Source organism: Oncorhynchus mykiss, chromosome 5 (assembly GCF_057628025.1).
Source record: "Oncorhynchus mykiss isolate SJ-2025 chromosome 5, ASM5762802v1, whole genome shotgun sequence".
Lineage (NCBI taxonomy): Eukaryota > Metazoa > Chordata > Actinopteri > Salmoniformes > Salmonidae > Oncorhynchus > Oncorhynchus mykiss.
The window spans coordinates 94,662,862-94,689,595 of NC_143026.1; the positions used below are offsets into that span (position 1 = coordinate 94,662,862).

General features: G+C 47.7%; 1 protein-coding gene across 3 annotated transcripts in view; it reads left to right on the forward strand.

Annotated features, from left to right (window-relative positions):
- LOC110510444 (lipoma-preferred partner homolog) overlaps positions 1 to 26,734 on the forward strand; it is a 436,781-nt gene that overhangs the window by 119,211 nt on the left and 290,836 nt on the right. For 2 of the 3 annotated variants that reach the window (XM_090236480.1, XM_090236479.1), the window contains one exon: positions 8,420 to 8,601. In XM_090236480.1, coding sequence (XP_090092606.1) covers positions 8,424 to 8,601 — 178 coding nt within the window. In that variant the 5' untranslated portion in view covers positions 8,420 to 8,423. Of the gene's footprint in view, positions 1 to 7,110; positions 8,602 to 26,734 lie in introns of those variants that run through there. The other variant, XM_090236478.1, reaches the window with a different exon arrangement.

The window sequence follows — 26,734 nt, forward strand, 5'->3', positions numbered from 1 at the left end:
CGCATCTCCATTTAATCAAGATATTCAATTATTGTTATTTTCAAATACGATCTCTTTTTGGGAGCAGTGGTCAATTTGACGTTTTATAAATTATTATAAATATGTTCCGGCCCCCAGACCATCCGCTCCGACAAAAAACGGCCCGTGGCTGAATCTAGTTGTTTCCCCCCATGGTGAATCTAGTTGTTTCCCCCCATGGTGAATCTAGTTGGTTCCCCCCATGGTGAATCTAGTTGTTTCCCCCCATGGTGAATCTAGTTGTCTCCCCCCATGGTGAATCTAGTTGTTTCCCCCATGGTGAATCTAGTTGTTTCCCCCCATGGTGAATCTAGTTGTCTCCCCCCATGGTTAATCTAGTTGTTTCCCCATGGTGAATCTAGTTGTTTCCCCCCATGGTGAATCTAGTTGTTTCCCCCCATGGTGAATCTAGTTGTTTCCCCCCATGGTGAATCTAGTTGTTTCCCCCCATGGTGAATCTAGTTGTTTCCCCCCATGGTGAATCTAGTTGGTTCCCCCCATGGTGAATCTAGTTGTTCCCCCCATGGTGAATCTAGTTGTTTCCCCCCATGGTGAATCTAGTTGGTTCCCCCCATGGTGAATCTAGTTGTTCCCCCCATGGTGAATCTAGTTGTCTCCCCCCATGGTGAATCTAGTTGTCTCCCCCCATGGTGAATCTAGTTGTTTCCCCCCATGGTGAATCTAGTTGTTTCCCCCCATGGTGAATCTAGTTGTTTCTCCCCCTGGTGAATCTAGTTGTTTCCCCCCATGGTGAATCTAGTTGTTTCCCCCCATGGTGAATCTAGTTGTTTCCCCCCATGGTGAATCTAGTTGTTTCCCCCCATGGTGAATCTAGTTGGTCCTCCCCCCGGTGAATCTAGCTGTTTCCCCCCATGGTGAATCTAGTTGTTTCCCTCCATGGTGAACCTAGTTGTTTCCCCCCATGGTGAATCTAGTTGGTTCCCTCCATGGTGAACCTAGTTGTTTCCCCCCATGGTGAATCTAGTTGTTTCCCCCCATGGTGAATCTAGTTGGTCCTCCCCTCATGGTGAATCTAGTTGGTCCTCCCCCCATGGTGAATCTAGTTGTTTCTCCCCCTGGTGAATCTAGTTGTTTCCCCCCATGGTGAATCTAGTTGTTTCCCCCCATGGTGAATCTAGTTGTTTCCCCCCATGGTGAATCTAGTTGTTTCCCCCCATGGTGAATCTAGTTGTTTCCCCCCATGGTGAATCTAGTTGTTTCCCCCCATGGTGAATCTAGTTGTTACCCCCCCCCATGGTGAATCTAGTTGTTTCCCCCCGTGGTAAATCTAGTTAATCATTTTATTTCTGTATCTTTGTTCTATTGAATCTTTTAGCTTACCACTGTCATAGGCAGCTTTTTTATTCATCTCCCAGAACAGTGTTTATATTTGGTTTCATATCTTGTTGTTGTTCTCAAGTGGTTGACGTCATCCTCAACTAGGATAATATTCTGACGATGGACCATCGTTCAGGGCCCCTGGGAACACAGCAAGTCATTGTTAGGGACAGTATCAGAATCAAAAGGTCTCTTCCCGTCATGTTTATTGGTTTTGCTTTGAAGTAGCCTACGCTCTTGAACTGGTATTTCTGGGTTTAATTTTTTTTTTTTTTAAAGAGAATAATGTTGTCAAGTAACACAGGAAGTCATTGTTAGTGACAGTATCAGCATCACTAGATTACTGTTTGATTTATCACAAGGGGACTGTTATTACACGGCTTTTCAGTCTTAAGAATGACACCTTTTAACTGTTCTTTCTGTTGCCGTTGCATATGACCGTTTTGTATTTTGTGGACTTGACCGATGGCTGCATCTGTATTGGCCAGATCTGATTTCTATTAGTCCTTTTATTGCATCAAACCTGTGTGTACTTCGTTAGGCGTTACAATGTGAGGAACCTTTCCCAGGCTGTGTCCGAGAAGGCACCCTATTCCCCACACTCTTCAGGGGGAAAAAAGGTGCTATCTAGAACCTAAAAGGGTTATTTGGCTGTCCCCATAGGAGAACCCTTTATGGTTCCAGGTAAAATGCTTTTGGGTTCCATGTAGAACCATTTTGGGTTCCATGTTGAACCCTTTTGGGTTCCATGTCTCTCCCTTTCTCTCTCTCTCTCTCTCTCTCTCTCTCTCTCTCTCTCTCTCTCTCTCTCTCTCTCTCTCTCTCTCGGTCTCCTCTCTCTCTCTCTCCCTTTCTCTCTCTTCTCTCCTTTTCTCTCTCGCTCTCCCCCCTCTCTCTCTCTCCTCCCTTTCTCCGTCTCTCCCTCTCTCTCCCTCTCCTTCTCTCTCTCTCCCTCTCCCTATCTCTCACTCTCCCCCCCCCCCTCTCTCTCTCTCTCTCTCCCTCTCTCGCTCAGAGCCCTAACACCCTATTCCCTACATAGTGCACTACTATAGACCAGAGCCCTATTCCCTATATAGGGCACTACTATAGACCAGAGCCCTATTCCCTATATAGGGCACTACTATAGACCAGAGCCCTATTCCCTATATAGTGCACTACTATAGACCAGGCCCACAGCGAGTGGGCTTGTGACTGCTACTAAAAAGAAGTGTACTATGTAAGGAATAGGGTGCTATTTGGGACGAAAGCAACATACCACCTCAGACACACCTACAGAGAGCCTCCCCTTCATATAGTTATTCAGGACGTGATTGATAGCTGGGGCGGTTATTGACATGTGATCCCCCAGTAGATACCGTTTAGTTATTTTCCATGTCATCCAGACAGCCCCGTGGTGTGTTGGTTGTGCTCTCTCTCTCTCTCTCTCTCTCTCTCCCTCTCGTTCTGTCACTCTCTCTTTTTCTCACTCTCTCCTTCTCTCACTCTCTCCGTCTCTCTCTCCCTCTCGTTCTTTCCCACTCTCCATCTCTCTCCCTCCATCTCTCTCTCTGTCTCTCTGTCTCTCTCTCTCTCTCTCTCTTTCTCTCCCTCCATCTCTCTCTCTCTGTCTCTCTGTCTCTCTCTCTCTCTCTCTTTCTCTCCCTCCATCTCTCTCTCTGTGTCTCTCTGTGTCTCTCTCTCTCTCTCTCTCTCTCTAACCTCCCTCTGTCTCCCTCATCCATCATAGTATGAGATGACGCCTCACAACATCTTGAGTTTCATACTAAGCAGGTCAGTAAGCAGGTGTTTTTAAGCTGACCTGCTTAATGACATCATGCTGACTCTCAGATAAAATGCAACCCTAAAGTGTTCCTCTCTACTGACCACCAGTGGGACTAACTAACTGCCCTAGGGTAGGTAGGGCCCGTGTTCTGGGAAGAGAGTGATTGGTGTGGCTCCTCCTGTCTCGGTGGAATAAGGCTGTGCCAGTGTAGGCCTCTGGCCAGGATCCAGGTGCCTCCCTCCATCAGAACCCACCCTCGTCCTCCTCCTCCTCCTTGTCCTCGTCCTCCTCCTCATCTTCGTCCTCCTCATCCTCGTCCTCGTCCTCCTTGTCCTCGTCCTCCTCGTCCTCCTCCTCCTCCTCGTCCTCCTCCTCGTCCTTCTCCTCGTCCTCCTCATCCTCCTCGTCCTTGTCCTCGTCCTCCTCCTCCTCGTCCTCCTCGTCCTCCTCCTCGTCCTCCTCGTCCTCGTCCTCATCCTCCTCCTCATCCTCCTCCTCCTCATCCTCATCCTCATCCTCCTCCTCCTCATCCTCCTCCTCATCCTCCTCCAGGATCAGATTAGAACTGGTTTGGGACTCAAGGAAAAATGTACATTGTCATTACAGAGGTGGAAGTTTTCAATCCGTCATTTGAGAGTTTGATCTTCAATCAGGCCTGACAATGACACAAACACAAGTGTATCTCATGTTCTTTAAAATTAGTTACTTGAAACAGTGGCTTGAAATCTAGGACAGTGGCTTGAATCCTAGGACAGTGGCTTGAAACCCAGGACAGTGGCTTGAAACCCAGGACAGTGTCTTGAATCCTAGGACAGTGGCTTGAAACCCAGGACAGTGGCTTGAATCCTAGGACAGTGGCTTGAATCCTAGGACAGTGGCTTGAAACCCAGGACAGTGGCTTGAAACCTAGGACAGTGGCTTGAATCCTAGGACAGTGGCTTGAATCCTAGGACAGTGGCTTGAATCCTAGGACAGTGGTTGGAATCCTAGGACAGTGGTTTGAATCCTAGGACAGTGGCTTGAAACCTAGGACAGTGGTTTGAATGCTAGGACAGTGGTTTGAATCCCAGGACAGTGGCTTGAATCCCAGGACAGTGGCTTGAAACCCAGGACAGTGGCTTGACACCTAGGACAGTGGCTTGACACCTAGGACAGTGGCTTGAATCCTAGGACAGTGGCTTGAAACCCAGGACAGTGGCTTGAAACCCAGGACAGTGGCTTGACACCTAGGACAGTGGCTTGACACCTAGGACAGTGGCTTGACACCTAGGACAGTGGCTTGAATCCTAGGACAGAGGCTTGAAACCTAGGACAGTGGCTTGAATCCTAGGACAGTGGCTTGAATCCTAGGACAGTGGCTTGAATCCTAGGACAGTGGTTGGAATCCTAGGACAGTGGTTTGAATCCTAGGACAGTGGCTTGAAACCTAGGACAGTGGTTTGAATGCTAGGACAGTGGTTTGAATCCCAGGACAGTGGCTTGAATCCCAGGACAGTGGCTTGAATCCCAGGACAGTGGTTTGAATCCTAGGACAGTGGTTTGAATCCCAGGACAGTGGCTTGAATCCTAGGACAGTGACTTGAATCCTAGGACAGTGGCTTGAATCCTAGGACAGTGGTTTGAATCCTAGGACAGTGGTTTGAATCCCAGGACAGTGACTTGAATCCCAGGACAGTGGATTGAATCCTAGGACAGTGGCTTGAATCCTAGGACAGTGGCTTGAATCCTAGGACAGTGGCTTGAAACCTAGGACAGTGGTTTGAATCCTAGGACAGTGGCTTGAATCCTAGAACAGTGGCTTGCATCCTAGGACAGTGGCTTGAATCCTAGGACAGTGGCTTGAATCCTAGGACAGTGGTTGGAATCCTAGGACAGTGGTTTGAATCCTAGGACAGTGGCTTGAAACCTAGGACAGTGGTTTGAATGCTAGGACAGTGGTTTGAATCCCAGGACAGTGGCTTGAATCCCAGGACAGTGGCTTGAATCCCAGGACAGTGGTTTGAATCCTAGGACAGTGGTTTGAATCCCAGGACAGTGGCTTGAATCCTAGGACAGTGACTTGAATCCTAGGACAGTGGCTTGAATCCTAGGACAGTGGTTTGAATCCTAGGACAGTGGTTTGAATCCCAGGACAGTGACTTGAATCCCAGGACAGTGGATTGAATCCTAGGACAGTGGCTTGAATCCTAGGACAGTGGCTTGAATCCTAGGACAGTGGCTTGAAACCTAGGACAGTGGTTTGAATCCTAGGACAGTGGCTTGAATCCTAGAACAGTGGCTTGCATCCTAGGACAGTGACTTGAATCCTAGGACAGTGGCTTGAATCCTAGGACAGTGGTTTGAATCCCAGGACAGTGGATTGAATCCTAGGACAGTGGCTTGAATCCTAGGACAGTGGCTTGAATCCTAGGACAGTGGCTTGAATCCTAGGACAGTGGCTTGAAACCTAGGACAGTGGTTTGAATCCTAGGACAGTGGCTTGAATCCTAGAACAGTGGCTTGCATCCTAGGACAGTGGCTTGTGGAACAGATTTTTAAAAGCTTTGTTTGTCATTGGCAACAGGTTAGCCTAGTGGTTAGAACGTAGGGACGGCAGGGTGGCCTAGTGGTTAGAGTGTAGGGACGGCAGGGTGGCCTAGTGGGTAGAGTGTAGGGACGGCAGGGTGGCCTAGTGGTTAGAGTTTAGGGACGGCTGGTTAGCCTAGTGGTTAGAGTGTAGGGACGGCAGGTTAGCCTAGTGGTTAGAGTGTAGGGACGGCAGGTTAGCCTAGTGGTTAGAGTGTAGGGACGTCAGGTTAGCCTAGTGGTTAGAGCGTAGGGACGGCAGGTTAGCCTAGTGGTTAGAGTGCACCGTGCACCTGGCCACCTTGGCTAGCGTACACTGCGCCCAGCCCGCCACAGGAGTCGCTGGTGCGCGATGAGACAAGGACACCCCTACCGACCAAGCCCTCCCTAACCCGGGCGACGCTAGGCCAATTGTGCGTCGCCCCACGGACCTCCCGGTCGCGGCCGGTTACGACAGAGCCTGGGCGCGAACCCAGGACTCTGATGGCACAGCGCCCTTCAACTTTCTTATTGAAGCATAAAATCACTATGGAAACCATTGGACCAGTCAACCAGGAAGAATGAAATGTCCCTTCAGAATGCTTCAATATGTCCATTTCAGAATGCTTCATTATGTCCATTTAGAATGCTTCAATATGTCCATTTCAGAATGCTTCAGAATGCTTCAATATGTCCATTTGGAATGCTTCAATATGTCAATTTCAAAATGCTTCAATATGTCCATTTCAGAATGCTTCAATATGTCCATTTGGAATGCTTCAATATGTCCATTTGGAATTTTTAATTTTACCTTTATTTAACTAGGAATGCTTCAAATATGGACACAGAGGTTGATCTTACACCATACTGATGCTTTTACTGGCTGGATCCCACATTGTGCCGTTTAGCACTCTGCCACTGTCCTTGTCAATCATCGATCAAACTGAGTCCAATGGTACACGACATCAAATCCGACTTTATTTGTCACGTACCGAATACAGTGACTCTGCATAGATAATAAACAGCGAGTAGCAGTAGTGTAAATACAAAGGGGAGGGGGGTCATTGTAAATAGTCCGGGTAGCCATTTGATTAATTGTTCAGCAGTCTTATTGGTTGGGGGGTAGAAGCTGTTTAGGAGCCTCTTGGACCTAGACTTGGTGCTCCAGTACTGCTCGCCGTGTGGTAGCAGAGAAAACAGTCTGTGACTAGGATGACTGGAGTCTTTAACAATTTTTAGGGCCTTCCTCTGACACCGCCTGGTACAAAGGTCCTGGATGGCAGGAAGCTTGGCCCCAGTGATGTACTGGGTTGTACTCACTACCCTCTGTAGTGCCTTACCATACCAGGCGGTGATACAACCGGATGATCTCGATGTTGCAGCTCTAGAACATTTTGAGGATCTGAGGACCCATGCTAAATCTTTTCAGTCTCCTGAGGGGGAATGGGTTTTGTCGTGCCCGCTTCACGACTGTCATGGTGTGTTTGGACCATGTTAGTTAGTTTGTGATGTGGACACCAAGGAATGTGAAGCACTCAACCTGCTCCACTGCATCCCCGTCGATGCGAATGGGGGCGTGCTCGGTCCTCTTTTTCCTTTAGTCCACAATCATCTCCTTTGTCGTGCTCACATTGAGGGAGAGGTTGATGTCCTGGCACCACACGGCCAGGTCTCTGACCTCCTCTATATAGGCTGTCTCGTCGTTGTCAGTGATCAGGCCAACCACTGTTGTGTCGTCAGCAAACTTAAGGATGGTGTTTCGTGTTTGGCCACGTAGGGTGAACAGGGAGTACAAGAGGGGACTAAGTACACACCCCTGAGGGGCCCCAGTGTTGAGGATCAGTGTGGCAGGAAGTCCAGGATCCAGTTGCAGAGTTGCAGAGAGAGGAGTTTAGTCCCAGGGTCCTTAGCTTAGTGATGAACTTTGAGGGAACTATGGTGTTGAACGCTGAGCTGTAGTCAATGAACAGCATTCTCACATAGATGTTCCTTTTGTCCAGGTGGGAAGAGGCAGTGTGGAGTGGTATGTGAATTGGAGTGGGTCTATGGTATCATGGAGGATGGTGTTGATGTGAGTCATGACCTGCCTTTCAAAGCACTTCATGGCTACAGACGTGAGTGTTGTGGGTCGGTAGTCATTTAGGCCAGGTTACCTTCGCTTCCTTGGGCACAGGGGCTATGGTGGTCTGCTTGAAACATGTAGGTATTACAGACTCAGTCAGGGAGAGGTTGAAAATGTCAGTGAAGACACTTGACAGTTGGTCTGCTTTGAGTACACTTCACAGCTGAGCCGTTGTTGCTCCTAGACGTTTCCACTTCACAATAACACCACTTACATTTGACCAGGGCAGCTCTAACAGGGCAGCAATTTGATAAACTGACTTGTTGGAATTGTGGCATCCTATGATGCTGCCATGTTGAAAGTCACTGAGCTCTTCAGTAAGGCCATTCTACTGCCAATGTTTGTCTATGGAGATTGCATGGCTGTGTGCACGGTTTAATACACCTGCCAGCAACGGGTGTGGCTGAAATAGCTGAATCCACTAATTTGAAGGGGTGTCCTCATACTGCTGTATATATAGTGTATGTTCTGTATCACATGGGGAGAGTGACCTCACCTGGCTGTTAACGCTTCCTCTTCTTCCTTTCCCCTTCCTCCTCTTCCTCCTCTTCCTCTGCAGAACCGTTGTAAACTATGACATCTGAAAAACTATGTCCTAACCTTCCTCCTCTTCTTTTCCTTGTCCTCTGTAGAACCATGTGGACCGGTGAAGGAGAGGTTCAGGTGAAAGCCCGGATGGAGACCACCCTTGCCATGGGCGTCCCTAGTATCTCTGTTTCCCAGAAACAGACCCCTAAAAAGTTTGGCCCTGTGGTGGCCCCGAAGCCCCAGTTCAACCCCTACAAGACGGGAGACCCCATTGACCTTGCTGAAGGTAAGAGACGGGGATTCAGACACTGATAAAAGGGGTGCATGTTCGTAGGCCACAATCAAGGGTCAAGGGTCAAACAGGGTGGTAGGAGTTGGGCCTGTAGACGACTGGGTTGCCTGTTCAAATCCGGCCGGGCGCTGTGTGTGTGTGTGGGGGGGATTGATCTAGCAACTGGAGGGCTGCTGGGTTCATATCCTAACAAGAATCCCGTTGGTCCCTTGATCAAGGCCCTTAACCCCACAACATGCTCTACCACCCAGGGGTGCTGCATGGCATTCTTACCCCTGTACTCCTTTCTACCGCGTATCTGTGTGGTGTGTCTGGGGAGTTGAGAAATGAAGAGAGCAGAATATTCATTTCTGTTGTTCGCTGTGACTGTGGACAATAAAGTTGGATGTTTTTTTTTTATTGTATCCAGGGGCTGAGACCTCCTATGTATCCCCCAGTCACATGACCTTTACATGACCTTTCCATGACCTTATATGAAAGACAACACCATACTCCTCCCTTTCGCCAATTAAGAAATCCAAGGGCTGTGTAAACAAACAAAAAAAAACCTCTGACCTTGAATTCATCTTTTTAAGTCTGTTTGAAAAATACCAAAATAGAGTTGCCTTAATTAATAACATGTTAATGCAAATATCAAGAAATGTTGAGAGGGAAAGAAAATACAGGAAATAATTGAAAAGTAATAATTAATACGCCATGAGTAACAATAACTAGGTTATATACACAGGGTAGCTGTACTGAGTAGATGTGCAGGGGTATGAGGTAATAACATGGTTATATACACAGGGTACCAGTACTGAGTAGATGTGCAGGGGTATGAGGTAATAACATGGTTATATACACAGGGTACCAGTACTGAGTAGATGTGCAGGGGTATGAGGTAATAACATGGTTATATACACAGGGTAACTGTACTGAGTTATTGTACAGGGGTATGAGGTAATAACATGGTTATATACGGTGGAGTACCAGTACTGAGTCGATGTGCAGGGGTATGAGGTAATAACATGGTTATATACACAGGGTATGAGGTAATAACATGGTTATATACACAGGGTAGCTGTACTGAGTAGATGTGCAGGGGTATGAGGTAATAACATGGTTATATACACAGGGTAACTGTACTGAGTTATTGTACAGGGGTATGAGGTAATAACATGGTTATATACGGTGGAGTACCAGTACTGAGTAGATGTACAGGGGTATGAGGTAATAACATGGTTATATACACAGGGTACCAGTACTGAGTAGATGTACAGGGGTATGAGGTAATAACATGGTTATATACGGTGGAGTACCAGTACTGAGTAGATGTACAGGGGTATGAGGTAATAACTAGGTTATATACACAGGGTAGCTGTACTGAGTAGATGTGCAGGGGTATGAGGTAATGACATGGTTATATACACTGGGTACCAGTACTGAGTAGATGTACAGGGGTATGAGGTAATAACATGGTTATATACACAGGGTACCAGTACTGAGTCGATGTGCAGGGGTATGAGGTAATAACATGGTTATATACACAGGATACCAGTATGGAGTAGATGTACTGGGGTATGAGGTAATAACATGGTTATATACACAGGGTAACTGTACTGAGTAGATGTACAGGGGTTTGAGGTAATTGAGGTAGATATGTGAAGGGGTATGAGGTAATTGAGGTAGATATGTGCAGGGGTACGAGGTAATTAAGGTAGATATGTGCAGGGCTACGAGGTAATTGAGGTAGATATGTGCAGGGGTACGAGGTAATTGAGGTAGATATGTGCAGGGGTATGAGGTAATTGAGGTAGATATGGGCACGGGTACGAGGTAATTGAGGTAGATATGTGCAGGGGTACGAGGTAATTAAGGTAGATATGTGCAGGGCTACGAGGTAATTGAGGTAGATATGGGCAGGGGTACGAGGTAATTGAGGTAGATATGGGCAGGGGTACGAGGTAATTGAGGTAGATATGGGCAGGGGTACGAGGTAATTGAGGTAGATATGTGCAGGGCTACGAGGTAATTGAGGTAGATATGTGCAGGGGTACGAGGTAATTGAGGTAGATATGTGCAGGGGTATGAGGTAATTGAGGTAGATATGTGCAGGGGTATGAGGTAATTGAGGTAGATATGTGCAGGGGTACGAGGTAATTAAGGTAGATATGTGCAGGGCTACGAGGTAATTGAGGTAGATATGGGCAGGGGTACGAGGTAATTGAGGTAGATATGGGCAGGGGTACGAGGTAATTGAGGTAGATATGTGCAGGGGTACGAGGTAATTGAGGTAGATATGGGCAGGGGTACGAGGGAATTGAGGTAGATATGTAGATATGACTAGGAATAATGTGGCAGATAATAAACAGTAGCAGCATTGTATGTGATGAGTCATGAAGGTATGAGGTAATGACATGGTTATATACACAGGGTACCAGTACTGAGTTATTGTACCGGGTTATGTGTGATGAGTCCCCCCAAAAAAATAATTGTGCAAAAAGTGTCAATGCAGATTGTCAAATATTTAATCCAATATCTACCCGGACTAGTAGTCTACCCGGACTAGTAGTCTACCCGGACTAGTAGTCTACCCGGACTAGTAGTCTACCCGGACTAGTAGTCTACCCGGACTAGTAGTCTACCCGGACTAGTAGTCTACCCGGACTCGTAGTCTACCCGGACTAGTAGTCTACCCGGACTAGAAGTCTACCCGGACTAGTAGTCTTAAGACTTGGGGGACCTGTTGGTTCCAGACTTGGTTCACCTGTACTCATATTAGTCATATTTCTAATCAGTAAGCTTTATAAGAAGAAAAAAAACAACAACAACACACGCTGTTACTATGGAAACCGCTATAGAACAGAGCCTCTATGAGCCAATTAGTGAGTGAAAGACAGAACAACAACCTAATAATACTCCTCTATAGAGGAAATGAATCAACCGCCAAAGTCAAACCAGTTCTGAAAGCTTTGTGTAAGAGAATTTGGAAAGGATTTGACTCTTAAGCAAACGGGAGACTGACTTCCTCAGAGCAGGTTTCTGTGGCATTTTTATTTAATTTAATTTCACCTTTATTTAACCAGGTAGGCCAGTTGAGAACAAGTTCTCATTTACAACTGCGACTTGGCCAAGATAAAGCAAAACAGCGCGACAAAAACAACACAGAGTTACACATGGAATAAACAAACGTACAAGTAATTGCAACATAGCAAACACTGGAGTGATAGATGTGCAGAAGATGAAAGTAGAGATACTGGGGCGCAAAGGAGCAATAAAATAACAGTATGGGATGAGGTAGTTGGATGGGCTATTTACAGATGGGCTATTTACAGGAGTAGTGATCTGTGAGCTGCTCTAACAGCTGGTGCTTGAAGTTAGTGAGGGAGATATGAGTCTCCAGCTTAATTGATTTTTGCAGTTTGTTCCAGTCATCGGCAGCAGAGAACTGGAAAGAGAGGCGGCCAAAGAAGGAATTGGCTTTGTGGGTGACCAGAGAGATATACCCGCTGGAGCGCGTGCTACAGGTGGGTGCTGCTATGGTGACCAGTGAGCTGAGATAAGGGGGGACTTTACCTAGCAAAGCCATACTGTAGATGACCTTGAGCCAGTGGGTTTGGCGATGAATATGAAGCGAGGGCCAGCCAACGAAAGAGTGGCTTTACGGGAAGACTGGCCAGAAAAAAGCCATTACTTAAAGAAAAAAATAAGCAAACACATTTGGTGTTTGCCAAAAGGCATGAGGGAGACTCCCTAAACATATGGTAGAAGGTACTCTGGTCAGATTAGACTAAAATTGAGCTTTTTGGCTATCAAGGAAAACGCTATGTCTGGCGCAAACCCAACACCTCTCATTTCCCCGAGAACACCATCCCCACATTGAAGCATGGTGGTGGCAGCATCATGCTGTTGGGATGTTTTTCATCGGCAGGGACTGGGGAACTGGTCAGAATTGAAGGAATGATGGAGGGAGCTAAATACAGGGAAATTCTTGAAGGAAACCTGTTTCAGTTTTCCAGAGATTTTAGACTGGGATTGGAGGTTCACCTTCCAGCAGGACAATGACCCTAAGCATACTGCTAAATCAAAACTCGAGTGGTTTACGGGGAAACATTTAAAAGCCTAGTCAAAGCCCAGACCTCAATCCAATTGAAAATCTGTGGTATGACTTAAAGATTTCTGTACACCAGTGGAACCCATCCAACTTGAAGGAGCTGGAGCCGTTTTGCCTTGAAGAATGGGCAAAATCCCAGTGGCTAGATGTGCCAAGCTTATAGAGACAGAGCCCAAGAGACTTGCAGCTGTAATTGCTGCAAAAGGTGGCTCTACAAAGTATTGACTTTGGGGGGGTGAATAGTTATACACGCTCAAGTTTTCAGTTTTTTTGTCTTATTTCTTATTGGTTTCACAATAAAACTTATTTTGCACCGTCAAAGTGGTAGGCATGTTGTTTAAATCACATGATACAAACCTCCCCCAAATCAATTTGGCAACAAAATAGGAAAAATGCCAAGGGGGGGGTGAAGACTTTTGCAAGCCACTGTACAAGGCCTTCCAAGCCACCTGGACATGTTTAGATCAAGGCCTTCCAAGCCACCTGGACATGTTTAGATCAAGGCCTTCCAAGCCACCTGGACATGTTTAGATCAGGGCCTTCCAAGCCACCTGGACATGTTTAGATCAAGGCTTTCCAAGCCACCTGGACATGTTTAGATCAAGGCCTTCCAAGCCACCTGGACATGTTTAGATCAGGGCCTTCCAAGCCACCTGGACATGTTTAGATCAAGGCCTTCCAAGCCACCTGGACATGTTTAGATCAGGGCCTTCCAAGCCACCTGGACATGTTTAGATCAGGGCCTTCCAAGCCACCTGGACATGTTTAGATCAAGGCCTTCCAAGCCACCTGGACATGTTTAGATCAAGACCTTCCAAGCCACCTGGACATGTTTAGATCAAGGCCTTCCAAGCCACCTGGACATGTTTAGATCAAGGCCTTCCAAGCCACCTGGACATGTTTAGATCAAGGCCTTCCAAGCCACCTGGACATGTTTAGATCAAGGCCTTCCAAGCCACCTGGACATGTTTAGATCAAGGCCTTCGGAGCCACCTGGACATGTTTAGATCAAGAACTTCGGAGCCACCTGGACATGTTTAGATCAGGGCCTTCCAAGCCACCTGGACATGTTTAGATCAAGGCCTTCGGAGCCACCTGGACATGTTTAGATCAAGGCCTTCGGAGCCACCTGGACATGTTTAGATCAAGGCCTTCGGAGCCACCTGGACATGTTTAGATCAGGGCCTTCCAAGCCACCTGGACATGTTTAGATCAAGGCCTTCGGAGCCACCTGGACATGTTTAGATCAAGGCCTTCCAAGCCACCTGGACATGTTTAGATCAAGGCCTTCGGAGCCACCTGGACATGTTTAGATCAGGGCCTTCCAAGCCACCTGGACATGTTTAGATCAAGGCCTTCGGAGCCACCTGGACATGTTTAGATCAAGGCCTTCGGAGCCACCTGGACATGTTTAGATCAAGGCCTTCGGAGCCACCTGGACATGTTTAGATCAGGGCCTTCCAAGCCACCTGGACATGTTTAGATCAGGGCCTTCCAAGCCACCTGGACATGTTTAGATCAAGGCCTTCGGAGCCACCTGGACATGTTTAGATCAAGGCCTTCCAAGCCACCTGGACATGTTTAGATCAGGTCCTTCCAAGCCACCTGGACATGTTTAGATCAGGGCCTTCCAAGCCACCTGGACATGTTTAGATCAAGGCCTTCGGAGCCACCTGGACATGTTTAGATCAGGGCCTTCCAAGCCACCTGGACATGTTTAGATCAGGGCCTTCCAAGCCACCTGGACATGTTTAGATCAAGGCCTTCCAAGCCACCTGGACATGTTTAGATCAAGGCCTTCCAAGCCACCTGGACATGTTTAGATCAAGGCCTTCGGAGCCACCTGGACATGTTTAGATCAAGGCCTTCCAAGCCACCTGGACATGTTTAGATCAAGGCCTTCGGAGCCACCTGGACATGTTTAGATCAAGGCCTTCGGAGCCACCTGGACATGTTTAGATCAGGGCCTTCCAAGCCACCTGGACATGTTTAGATCAAGGCCTTCGGAGCCACCTGGAATGTTTAGATCAAGGTCTTCGGAGCCACCTGGACATGTTTAGATCAAGGCCTTCGGAGCCACCTGGACATGTTTAGATCAGGGCCTTCCAAGCCACCTGGACATGTTTAGATCAAGGCCTTCGGAGCCACCTGGACATGTTTAGATCAAGGCCTTCCAAGCCACCTGGACATGTTTAGATCAAGGCCTTCGGAGCCACCTGGACATGTTTAGATCAGGGCCTTCCAAGCCACCTGGACATGTTTAGATCAAGGCCTTCGCAGCCACCTGGACATGTTTAGATCAAGGCCTTCGGAGCCACCTGGACATGTTTAGATCAAGGCCTTTGGAGCCACCTGGACATGTTTAGATCAGGGCCTTCCAAGCCACCTGGACATGTTTAGATCAGGGCCTTCCAAGCCACCTGGACATGTTTAGATCAAGGCCTTCGGAGCCACCTGGACATGTTTAGATCAAGGCCTTCCAAGCCACCTGGACATGTTTAGATCAGGGCCTTCCAAGCCACCTGGACATGTTTAGATCAGGGCCTTCCAAGCCACCTGGACATGTTTAGATCAAGGCCTTCGGAGCCACCTGGACATGTTTAGATCAGGGCCTTCCAAGCCACCTGGACATGTTTAGATCAGGGCCTTCCAAGCCACCTGGACATGTTTAGATCAAGGCCTTCCAAGCCACCTGGACATGTTTAGATCAAGGCCTTCCAAGCCACCTGGACATGTTTAGATCAAGGCCTTCGGAGCCACCTGGACATGTTTAGATCAAGGCCTTCCAAGCCACCTGGACATGTTTAGATCAGGGCCTTCCAAGCCACCTGGACATGTTTAGATCAGGGCCTTCCAAGCCACCTGGACATGTTTAGATCAAGGCCTTCGGAGCCACCTGGACATGTTTAGATCAGGGCCTTCCAAGCCACCTGGACATGTTTAGATCAGGGCCTTCCAAGCCACCTGGACATGTTTAGATCAAGGCCTTCCAAGCCACCTGGATATGTTTAGATCAAGGCCTTCCAAGCCACCTGGACATGTTTAGATCAAGGCCTTCGGAGCCACCTGGACATGTTTAGATCAAGGCCTTCCAAGCCACCTGGACATGTTTAGATCAGGGCCTTCCAAGCCACCTGGACATGTTTAGATCAGGGCCTTCCAAGCCACCTGGACATGTTTAGATCAGGGCCTTCCAAGCCACCTGGACATGTTTAGATCAAGGCCTTCGGAGCCACCTGGACATGTTTAGATCAAGGCCTTCCAAGCCACCTGGACATGTTTAGATCAAGGCCTTCGGAGCCACCTGGACATGTTTAGATCAGGGCCTTCCAAGCCACCTGGACATGTTTAGATCAGGGCCTTCCAAGCCACCTGGACATGTTTAGATCAGGGCCTTCCGAGCCACCTGGACATGTTTAGATCAAGGCCTTCGGAGCCACCTGGACATGTTTAGATCAAGGCCTTCGGAGCCACCTGGACATGTTTAGATCAAGGCCTTCGGAGCCACCTGGACATGTTTAGATCAGGGCCTTCCAAGCCACCTGGACATGTTTAGATCAAGGCCTTCGGAGCCACCTGGACATGTTTAGATCAGGGCCTTCCGAGCCACCTGGACATGTTTAGATCAAGGCCTTCGGAGCCACCTGGACATGTTTAGATCAAGGCCTTCGGAGCCACCTGGACATGTTTAGATCAAGGCCTTCCAAGCCACCTGGACATGTTTAGATCAGGGCCTTCCAAGCCACCTGGACATGTTTAGATCAGGGCCTTCCAAGCCACCTGGACATGTTTAGATCAGGGCCTTCCAAGCCACCTGGACATGTTTAGATCAAGGCCTTCGGAGCCACCTGGACATGTTTAGATCAAGGCCTTCGGAGCCACCTGGACATGTTTAGATCAGGGCCTTCCAAGCCACCTGGACATGTTTAGATCAAGGCCTTCGGAGCCACCTGGACATGTTTAGATCAGGGCCTTCCAAGCCACCTGGACATGTTTAGATCAAGGCCTTCGGAGCCACCTGGACATGTTTAGATCAAGGCCATCGAAGCCACAAGGTGAAATATCTCAAATAGAATCTAGACACTGCTAGACGAATAACATACTTGTTGAACATAGCTATAGCCGTCAGTCCGTCAAGGTCCTCAGCGTTAGCTATCCTGCTACGTCAGTCCGTCAAGGTCCTCAGCGTTAGCTATCCTGCTACGTCAGTCCATCAAGGTCCTCAGCGTTAGCTATCCTGCTACGTCAGTCTGTCAAGGTCCTCAGCGTTAGCTATCCTGCTACGTCAGTCCGTCAAGGTCCTCAGCGTTAGCTATCCTGCTACGTCAGTCCGTCAAGGTCCTCAGCGTTAGCTATCCTGCTACGTCAGTCTGTCAAGGTCCTCAGCGTTAGCTATCCTGCTACGTCAGTCCGTCAAGGTCCTCAGCGTTAGCTATCCTGCTACGTCAGTCTGTCAAGGTCCTCAGCGTTAGCTATCCTGCTACGTCAGTCCGTCAAGGTCCTCAGCGTTAGCTATCCTGCTACGGAGCATTTTGATGTCGGGATGCACGCGCATGACTTGAACGTGACGTTTGAGGGTCAACAGAAAACGTCTCAGTAACGGCATTCACACGGCATTCAGCTTCCTGTTTAACCTAAATTACTAATGGTCCTATTTTATTTGATTTTTTTCAACCAACGTCAGTAATACACTGAGGTTTCTGGAACCATAGCTCTCCTCTATATCGGCATGCCCAATGGCACCCTATTATCTATCTAGTGCCCTACTTTTGACCAGAGCCCTATTCCCTATCTAGTGCCCTACTTTTGATCAGAGCCTAGTGTGCCATTTGGGACAAAGCCTATGAATATGGTTCTTTATCTTCCAGTAAGGGGCCCTTCAGGAAGCCTCGCTGTGTCTGTCTCTCGCTGCTAAGGTTTCCTGGGTCTTTGTGGTTCACACTTCTGCTAATGGTTATACTAACAGTCATGTTGCTGGGTAACAAACACAGTCAAACCAGGACAAGTACTTATTACCTCAAACAGACTGCCTTCAGACTGCCTCAGACTGCCTCAGACTGCCTTCAGACTGCCTTCAGACTGCCTTCAGACTGCCTTCAGACTGCCTTCAGACTGCCTTCAGACTGCCTTCAGACTGCCTTCAGACTGCCTCAGACTGCCTTCAGACTGCCTTCAGACTGCCTTCAGACTGCCTCAGACTGCTTCAGACTGCCTTCAGACTGCCTTCAGACTGCCTTCAGACTGCCTTCAGACTGCCTTCAGACTGCCTTCAGACTGCCTTCAGACTGCCTTGCATAATATCCATATTTTGACTATGACCACACGGTAACAGGAATACCCACAGATACATATACACACACACACACACACACACACACACACACACACACACACACACACACACACACACACACACACACACACACACACACACACACACACACACACACCGTGATAGTGCTACTGTGCTTGGTCTGTGGCTGTGTTCTGAATTATCTCTCTCATTCAGTCAAATGTTTATTCCCTCTACGAGTTTCTTATCTCCTTCAGTGACGTAGTTGTTCTTTCATCCCAATTACTGAATCTCTGTAAGCAAAGTAGCATTTCCAGCCTTGGATTATTCTCTCTTTGACCCATCTCCACTCCGTTGCAGTCTCGTTCAAGGTCAAATGCATGTTTAAAACTGTTCGGTATCAGAGCTAACCCCCCTCTCAGCTGAAATCACATTTCTCTAAGACTGGAGAGAGTATGGCCTGGAGTTGAATCGTGTTCAATAAATCGCTACGTTACAGGGTATGAACACCGCTCTACAGGGTATAAACACCGCTGTACGGGGTATAAACACCGCTCTACAGGGTATAAACACCGCTCTACAGCCACTACACTACAGGGTATAAACACCGCTCTACAGGGTATAATCACCCCTCTACAGGGTATAAACACCCCTCTACAGGGTATAAACACCCCTCTACAGCCACTAAACTACAGGGTATGAACACCGCTATACAGGGTATAAACACCGCTCTACGGGGTATAAACACCGCTCTACAGCCACTACACTACAGGGTATGAACATCGCTCTATATGGTATAAACACCACTCTACAGGGTATAATCACCCCTCTACAGGGTATAAACACCGCTCTACAGGTTATAAACACCCCTCTACAGGGTATAAACACTGCTCTACAGGGTATAAACACCGCTCTACAGGGTATAAACACCGCTCTACAGGGTATAAACACTGCTCTACAGGGTATAAACACCACTCTACAGGGTATAAACACCACTCTACAGGGTATAATCACCCCTCTACAGGGTATAGACACCACTCTACAGGGTATAAACACCACTCTACAGCCACTACATTACAGGGTATAAACACCACTCTACAGCCACTACATTACAGGGTATTAACACTGCTCTACAGCCACTACATTACACGGTATAAACACCGCTCTACAGGGTATAAACACTGCTCTACAGGGTATAAACACCATTCTACAGGGTATAAACACTGCTCTACAGGGTATGAACACCCCTCTACAGGGTATAAACACAGCTCTACAGCCACTACATTACAGGGAATAAACACCACTCTACAGCCACTACATTACAGGGAATAAACACCACTCTACAGCCACTACATTACAGGGTATTAACACTGCTCTACAGCCACTACATTACAGGGTATTAACACTGATCTACAGCCACTACATTATAGGGTTAAAACACCACTCTACAGCCACTACATTACAGGGTATAAACACAACCCTACAGCTACTACATTACAGGGTATTAACACCGCCCTACAGCCACTACATTACAGGGTATTAACACTGCTCTACAGCCACTACATTACAGGGTATAAACACCGCCCTACGGGTACTACATTACAGGGTATTAACACTGCCCTACAGCTACTATATTACAGGGTATAAACACCGCCCTACAGGTACTACATTACAGGGTATTAACACTGCTCTACAGCCACTACATTACAGGGTATTAACACCGCTCTACAGCCACTACATTATAGGGTATAAACACCACTCTACAGCCACTACATTACAGGGTATAAACACCGCCCTACAGCTACTACATTACAGGGTATAAACACCGCCCTACAGGTACTACATTACAGGGTATTAACACTGCTCTACAGCCACTACATTACAGGGTATTAACACCGCTCTACAGCCACTACATTACAGGGTATTAACACCGCTCTACAGCCACTACATTACAGGGTATTAACACCGCCCTACAGGTACTACATTACAGGGTATAAACACCGCCCTACAGCCACTACATTACAGGGTATTAACACTGCCCTACAGCCACTACATTACAGGGTATTAACACCGCTCTACAGCCACTACATTACAGGGTATTAACACCGCTCTACAGCTACTACATTACAGGGTATAAACACCACTCTACAGCTACTACATTACAGGGTATTAACGCCGCCCTACAGGTACTACATTACAGGGTATAAACACTGCCCTACAGCCACTACATTACAGGGCATTAACACTGCCCTACAGCCACTACATTACAGGGTATAAACACTGCTCTACAGCCACTACATTACAGGGTATTAACACCGCCCTACAGCCACTACATTACAGGGTATTAACACCGCTCTACAGCTACTACATTACAGGGTATTAACACCACCCTACAGCTGACATGGGTCACACCTTGTATGCCTTGTTCTGCATGTAATTCATGGTTACATGTGTTTGCCATTTCAGCATATTTTATCCAAAGTGACTTACGTTGGTGCAGAGACACATGTTCATATTGGTGACTCACAGGTCCACACATGTAGACTAGTATTTCTTCATCATTTAGACCATCTCTGATTGGACAATCAACCTGAAAACACTAGTGTTCACGTTTTTTGGGCTGTTAGACATGTATCATTTGATAAGCTTTCATAGTCGTCGTGATAACATCCAGATTCTGTTTTTATTTATTTATTTTTTAAATCATTTTTTTATTCAACCTTTTATTGAACTAGACAAGTATCTCCCGCTCATGCAAATGTAGTTGAGTTAAGAGCATCGTTACCTCCTGATTGTTTCTTCTACACCCAACCAGGCATAATTATAGTGCAATGGATGTGTCCCAAACGGTACCCTGTTTCCTATATAGTGCACTACTTTCGACCAGAGTCAATGGGCCCTGTAGTGCACTACTAGCGAATAGGGTGCCATTTCAGATACAGCCAGTCAGATGGAACATTGAAAACAGGAAGTGGATCTTACGGTTGATAACAACAGAAAAGTAAGAAAGCACCTGGTTTGCATTCTGTAGACAATGGGTGTTTGTACCCTGATGTAAATGTACAATATGAATACATTGAGGCCTGAATACAAAATGCCAACCTATTCCCTGTATAGTGCACTACTTTTGAGTGGCCATGGTCAACTGTAGTGCAACTATATAGGGATTAGGGTGGAATTTGGGATACAAATAAATGGAATACTGTCAGTATGTTTGATAACCATCTAATTTAATTTATTTTTAGTGCTTGGAGTCATTGAGTTCATACATTGGGGAATGCTACATTCTTTGAAGGATGCTAAAACAAATGCCAAGGAGAGCATTTGTATTTTATTTATTCATTTTTTAATTTTTTTTTAATTTTAAGCCTTATTTTACTCGGCAAGTTGACTGGGAACACATTCTCATTTACAGGAACGACCTGGGGAATAGCAACTTAGATATAGTCGTTTACATTTTGTTAGGCATAAGGGTATTTGATTATCATGAAGGTATTTTATGTTTTAATCAATAAATAGTCTAGAATTGGAGACAGTCAGCAGTCGATATGTTTTCCGTTGAGGATCTTTTGGACTGTTTTTCTGTGTGAAGTATTGTGCTAGGAGAGAGAGAACACACGTTATGATGTGGTATGATGCCTTCTTCCCACAGCAGCTGGACTGATGCATTCTCATTTGGAAACAACCCAGCTGTGTAGAACAGGTCTAGTCCTGAGACGGGGTCTAGTCCTGAGACGGGGTCTAGCCATGAGACGGGGTCTAGTCCTGAGACGGGGCCTAGTCATGAGACGGGGTCTAGCCATGAGACGGGGTCTAGCCATGAGACGGGGTCTAGCCATGAGACGGGGTCTAGCCATGAGACGGGGTCTAGTCATGAGACGGGCTCTAGTCCTGAGACGGGGCCTAGTCATGAGACGGGGTCTAGCCATGAGACGGGGTCTAGCCATGAGACGGGGTCTAGCCATGAGACGGGGTCTAGCCATGAGACGGGGTCTAGTCATGAGACGGCGCCTAGTCATGAGACGGGGCCTAGTCATGAGACGCGGCCTAGCCATGAGACGGGGCCTAGCCATGAGACGGGGCCTAGCCATGAGACGGGGCCTAGCCATGAGACGGGGCCTAGTCATGAGACGGGGCCTAGTCATGAGACGTGGCCTAGTCATGAGACGGGGCCTAGTCATGAGACGGGGCCTAGCCATGAGACGGGGCCTAGCCATGAGACGGGGCCTAGTCATGAGACGGGGCCTAGTCATGAGACGGGGCCTAGCCATGAGACGGGGCCTAGCCATGAGACGGGGCCTAGCCATGAGACGGGGCCTAGCCATGAGACGGAGCCTAGCCATGAGACGGGACCTAGCCATGGGACGGGAACTAGTCATGAGACGGGGCCTAGTCATGAGACGGGGCCTAGTCATGAGACGGGGCACCCTATTCCCTATTTTAGTTTACTGCTTTTGACCAGGAACCCATAGGGTGTCATTTGGGATGTACTCAGAGACAGAACAGACACCACCGTTAGACAACCAGAGAAACATCAGTAACATGGGAAACGGTTATGACATCAGGCTAACTAGCCCTTAGGGAGCCCTCGAGCTCAGTAACCTGGGAAACAGTTATGACAGCAGGCTAACTAGCCCTCAAGGAGCCCTCGAACTCAGTAACCTGGGAAACGGTTATGACAGCAGGCTAAATAGCCCTCAGGGAGCCCTCGAACTCAGTAACCTGGGAAACGATTATGACAGCAGGCTAACTAGCCCTCAGGGAGCCCTCGAGCTCAGTAACCTGGGAAACGGTTATGACAGCAGGCTAACTAGCCCTCAGGGAGCCCTCGAACTCAGTAACCTGGAAAACGATTATGACATCAGGCTAACTAGCCCTCAGGGAGCCCTCGAGCTCAGTAACCTGAAAAACAATTATGACAGCAGGCTAACTAGCCCTCAGGGAGCCCTCGAACTCAGTACCCTGGGAAACGGTTATGACAGCAGGCTAACTAGCCCTCAGGGAGCCCTCAAACTCAGTAACCTGGAAAACGATTATGACATCAGGCTAACTAGCCCTCAGGGAGCCCTCGAGCTCAGTAACCTGGAAAACGATTATGACATCAGGCTAACTAGCCCTCAGGGAGCCCTTGAGCTCAATAACCAGGAAAACGATTATGACATCAGGCTAACTAGCCCTCAGGGAGCCCTCGAGCTCAGTAACCTGGAAAACGATTATGACATCAGGCTAACTAGCCCTCAGGGAGCCCTTGAGCTCAATAACCAGGAAAACGATTATGACAGCAGGCTAACTAGCCTTCAGGGAGCCCTCGAGCTCAGTAACCTGGAAAACGATTATGACAGCAGGCTAACTAGCCTTCAGGGAGCCCTCGAGCTCAGTAACCTGGAAAACGATTATGACAGCAGGCTAACTAGCCTTCAGGGAGCCCTCGAGCTCAGTAACCTGGGAAACGGTTATGACAGCAGGCTAACTAGCCCTCAGGGAGCCCTCGAATTCAGTAACCTGGGAAACGATTATGACAGCAGGCTAACTAGCCCTCTGGGAGCCCTCAAATTCAGTAACCTGGGAAACGATTATGACAGCAGGCTAACTAGCCCTTAGGGAGCCCTCGAGCTCAGTAACCTGGGAAATGGTTATGACAGCAGGCTAACTAGCCCTCAGGGAGCCCTCGAGCTCAGTAACCTGGGAAACGATTATGACAGTAGGCTAAGTAGCCCTCAGGGAGCCCTCGAGCTCAGTAACATGGGAAACGGTTATGACAGCAGGCTAACTAGCCCTCAGGGAGCCCTCGAGCTCAGTAATATGGGAAACAGTTATGACATCAGGCTAACTAGCCCTCAGGGAGCCCTCGAGCTCAGTAACATGGGAAACGGTTATGACAGCAGGCTAACTAGCCCTCTGGGAGCCCTCGAACTCAGTAACATGGGAAACGGTTATGACATCAGGCTAACTAGCCCTCAGGGAGCCCTCGAGCTCAGTAACATGGGAAACGGTTATGACAGCAGGCTAACTAGCCCTCTGGGAGCCCTCGAACTCAGTAACCTGGGAAACGGTTATGACAGCAGGCTAACTAGCCCTCAGGGAGCCCTCGAGCTCAGTAACATGGGAAACGGTTATGACATCAGGCTAACTAGCCCTCAGGGAGCCCTCGAGCTCAGTAACCTGGGAAACGATTATGAAAGCAGGCTAACTAGCCCTCTGGGAGCCCTCGAACTCAGTAACCTGGAAAACAATTTTGATAGCAGGCTAACTAGCCCTCTGGGATCCCTCGAGCTCAGTAACCTGGGAAACGATTATGACAGCAGGCTAACTAGCCCTTAGGGAGCCCTCGAGCTCAGTAACCTGGGAAACGGTTATGACAGCAGGCTAACTAGCCCTCAGGGAGCCCTCGAGCTCAGTAACCTGGGAAACGATTATGACAGCAGGCTAACTAGCCCTCAGGGAGCCCTCGAGCTCAGTAACATGGGAAACGGTTATGACATCAGGCTAACTAGCCCTCAGGGAGCCCTCGAACTCAGTAACCTGGGAAACGGTTATGACAGCAGGCTAACTAGCCCTCAGGGAGCCCTCGAACTCAGTAACCTGGGAAACGGTTATGACAGCAGGCTAACTAGCCCTCTGGGAGCCCTCGAACTCAGTAACCTGGGAAACGATTATGACATAAGACAAAGCAAAAGGCATGTTTTGTGGTATAGTAGTCAGGAAGTTGTGGTGTGACACGGCCCCTCCGCCTGCTGCTTCTCTGCCAGGAAGCACGTTGTTTATTCCTGTCCCCCCCCCCAGATGGTAGTAGATGTCTGACAGGAGTACTGAACATTTATACTGTTCTTTCAACCCTGCTCTCTAGTGATGCCTGGTGTAGAGTGCTGTAGTTTCTATGTTTGACTATTGATTCAGTCTCATGGTGGCAGACTTTTAACATCACCACTAACCAGCTGCAAGTCTCATAAAGACTAATACTAATGCTTTATTGTCAGCTAGGCTCATAAACACTGACCCGGTCCAAACTACTGTCTAGTTCTGGATGATATTACCACTGACCCGGTCCAAACTACTGTCTAGTTCTGGATGATATTACCAATGACCCGGACCAAACTACTGTCTAGTTCTGGATGATGTTACCACTGACCCGGTCCAACCTACTGTCTACTGTCTAGTTCTGGATGATATTACCACTGACCCGGTCCAAACTACTGTCTAGTTCTGGATGATATTACCACTGACCCGGTCCAAACTACTGTCTAGTTCTGGATGATATTACCACTGACCCGGTCCAAACTACTCTCTAGTTCTGGATGATATTACCACTGACCCGGTCCAAACTACTCTCTAGTTCTGGATGATATTACCACTGACCCGGTCCAAACTACTGTCTAGTTCTGGATGATGTTACCACTGACCTGGTCCAACCTTCTGTCGACTGTCTAGTTCTGGATGATATTACCACTGACCCGGTCCAAACTACTGTCTAGTTCTGGATGATATTAGCACTGACCCGGTCCAAACTACTGTCTACTGTCTAGTTCTGGATGATATTACCACTGACCCGGTCCAAACTACTGTCTAGTTCTGGATGATATTAGCACTGACCCGGTCCAAACTACTGTCTCGTTCTGGATGATATTACCACTGACCCGGTCCAAACTACTGTCTACTGTCTAGTTCTGGATGATATTACCACTGACCCGGTCCAAACTACTGTCTAGTTCTGGATGATATTACCACTGACCCGGTCCAAACTACTGTCTAGTTCTGGATGATATTAGCACTGACCCGGTCCAAACTACTGTCTAGTTGTGGATGATATTACCACTGACCCGGTCCAAACTACTGTCTACTGTCTAGTTCTGGATGATATTACCACTGACCCGGTCCAAACTACTGTCTAGTTCTGGATGATATTACCACTGACCCGGTCCAAACTACTGTCTAGTTCTGGATGATGTTACCACTGACCTGGTCCAACCTTCTGTCGACTGTCTAGTTCTGGATGATATTACCACTGACCCGGTCCAAACTACTGTCTAGTTCTGGATGATATTAGCACTGACCCGGTCCAAACTACTGTCTACTGTCTAGTTCTGGATGATATTACCACTGACCCGGTCCAAACTACTGTCTAGTTCTGGATGATATTAGCACTGACCCGGTCCAAACTACTGTCTCGTTCTGGATGATATTACCACTGACCCGGTCCAAACTACTGTCTACTGTCTAGTTCTGGATGATATTACCACTGACCCGGTCCAAACTACTGTCTAGTTCTGGATGATATTACCACTGACCCGGTCCAAACTACTGTCTAGTTCTGGATGATATTAGCACTGACCCGGTCCAAACTACTGTCTAGTTGTGGATGATATTACCACTGACCCGGTCCAAACTACTGTCTACTGTCTAGTTCTGGATGATATTACCACTGACCCGGTCCAAACTACTGTCTAGTTCTGGATGATATTACCACTGACCCGGTCCAAACTACTGTCTAGTTCTGGATGATATTACCACTGACCCGGTCCAAACTACTGTCTAGTTCTGGATGATATTACCACTGACCCTGTCCAAACTACTGTCTACTGTCTAGTTCTGGATGATATTACCACTGACCCAGTCCAAACTACTGTCTAGTTCTGGATGATATTACCACTGACCCGGTCCAAACTACTGTCTACTGACTAGTTCTGGATGATATTACCACTGACCCGGTCCAAACTACTGTCTAGTTCTGGATGATATTACCA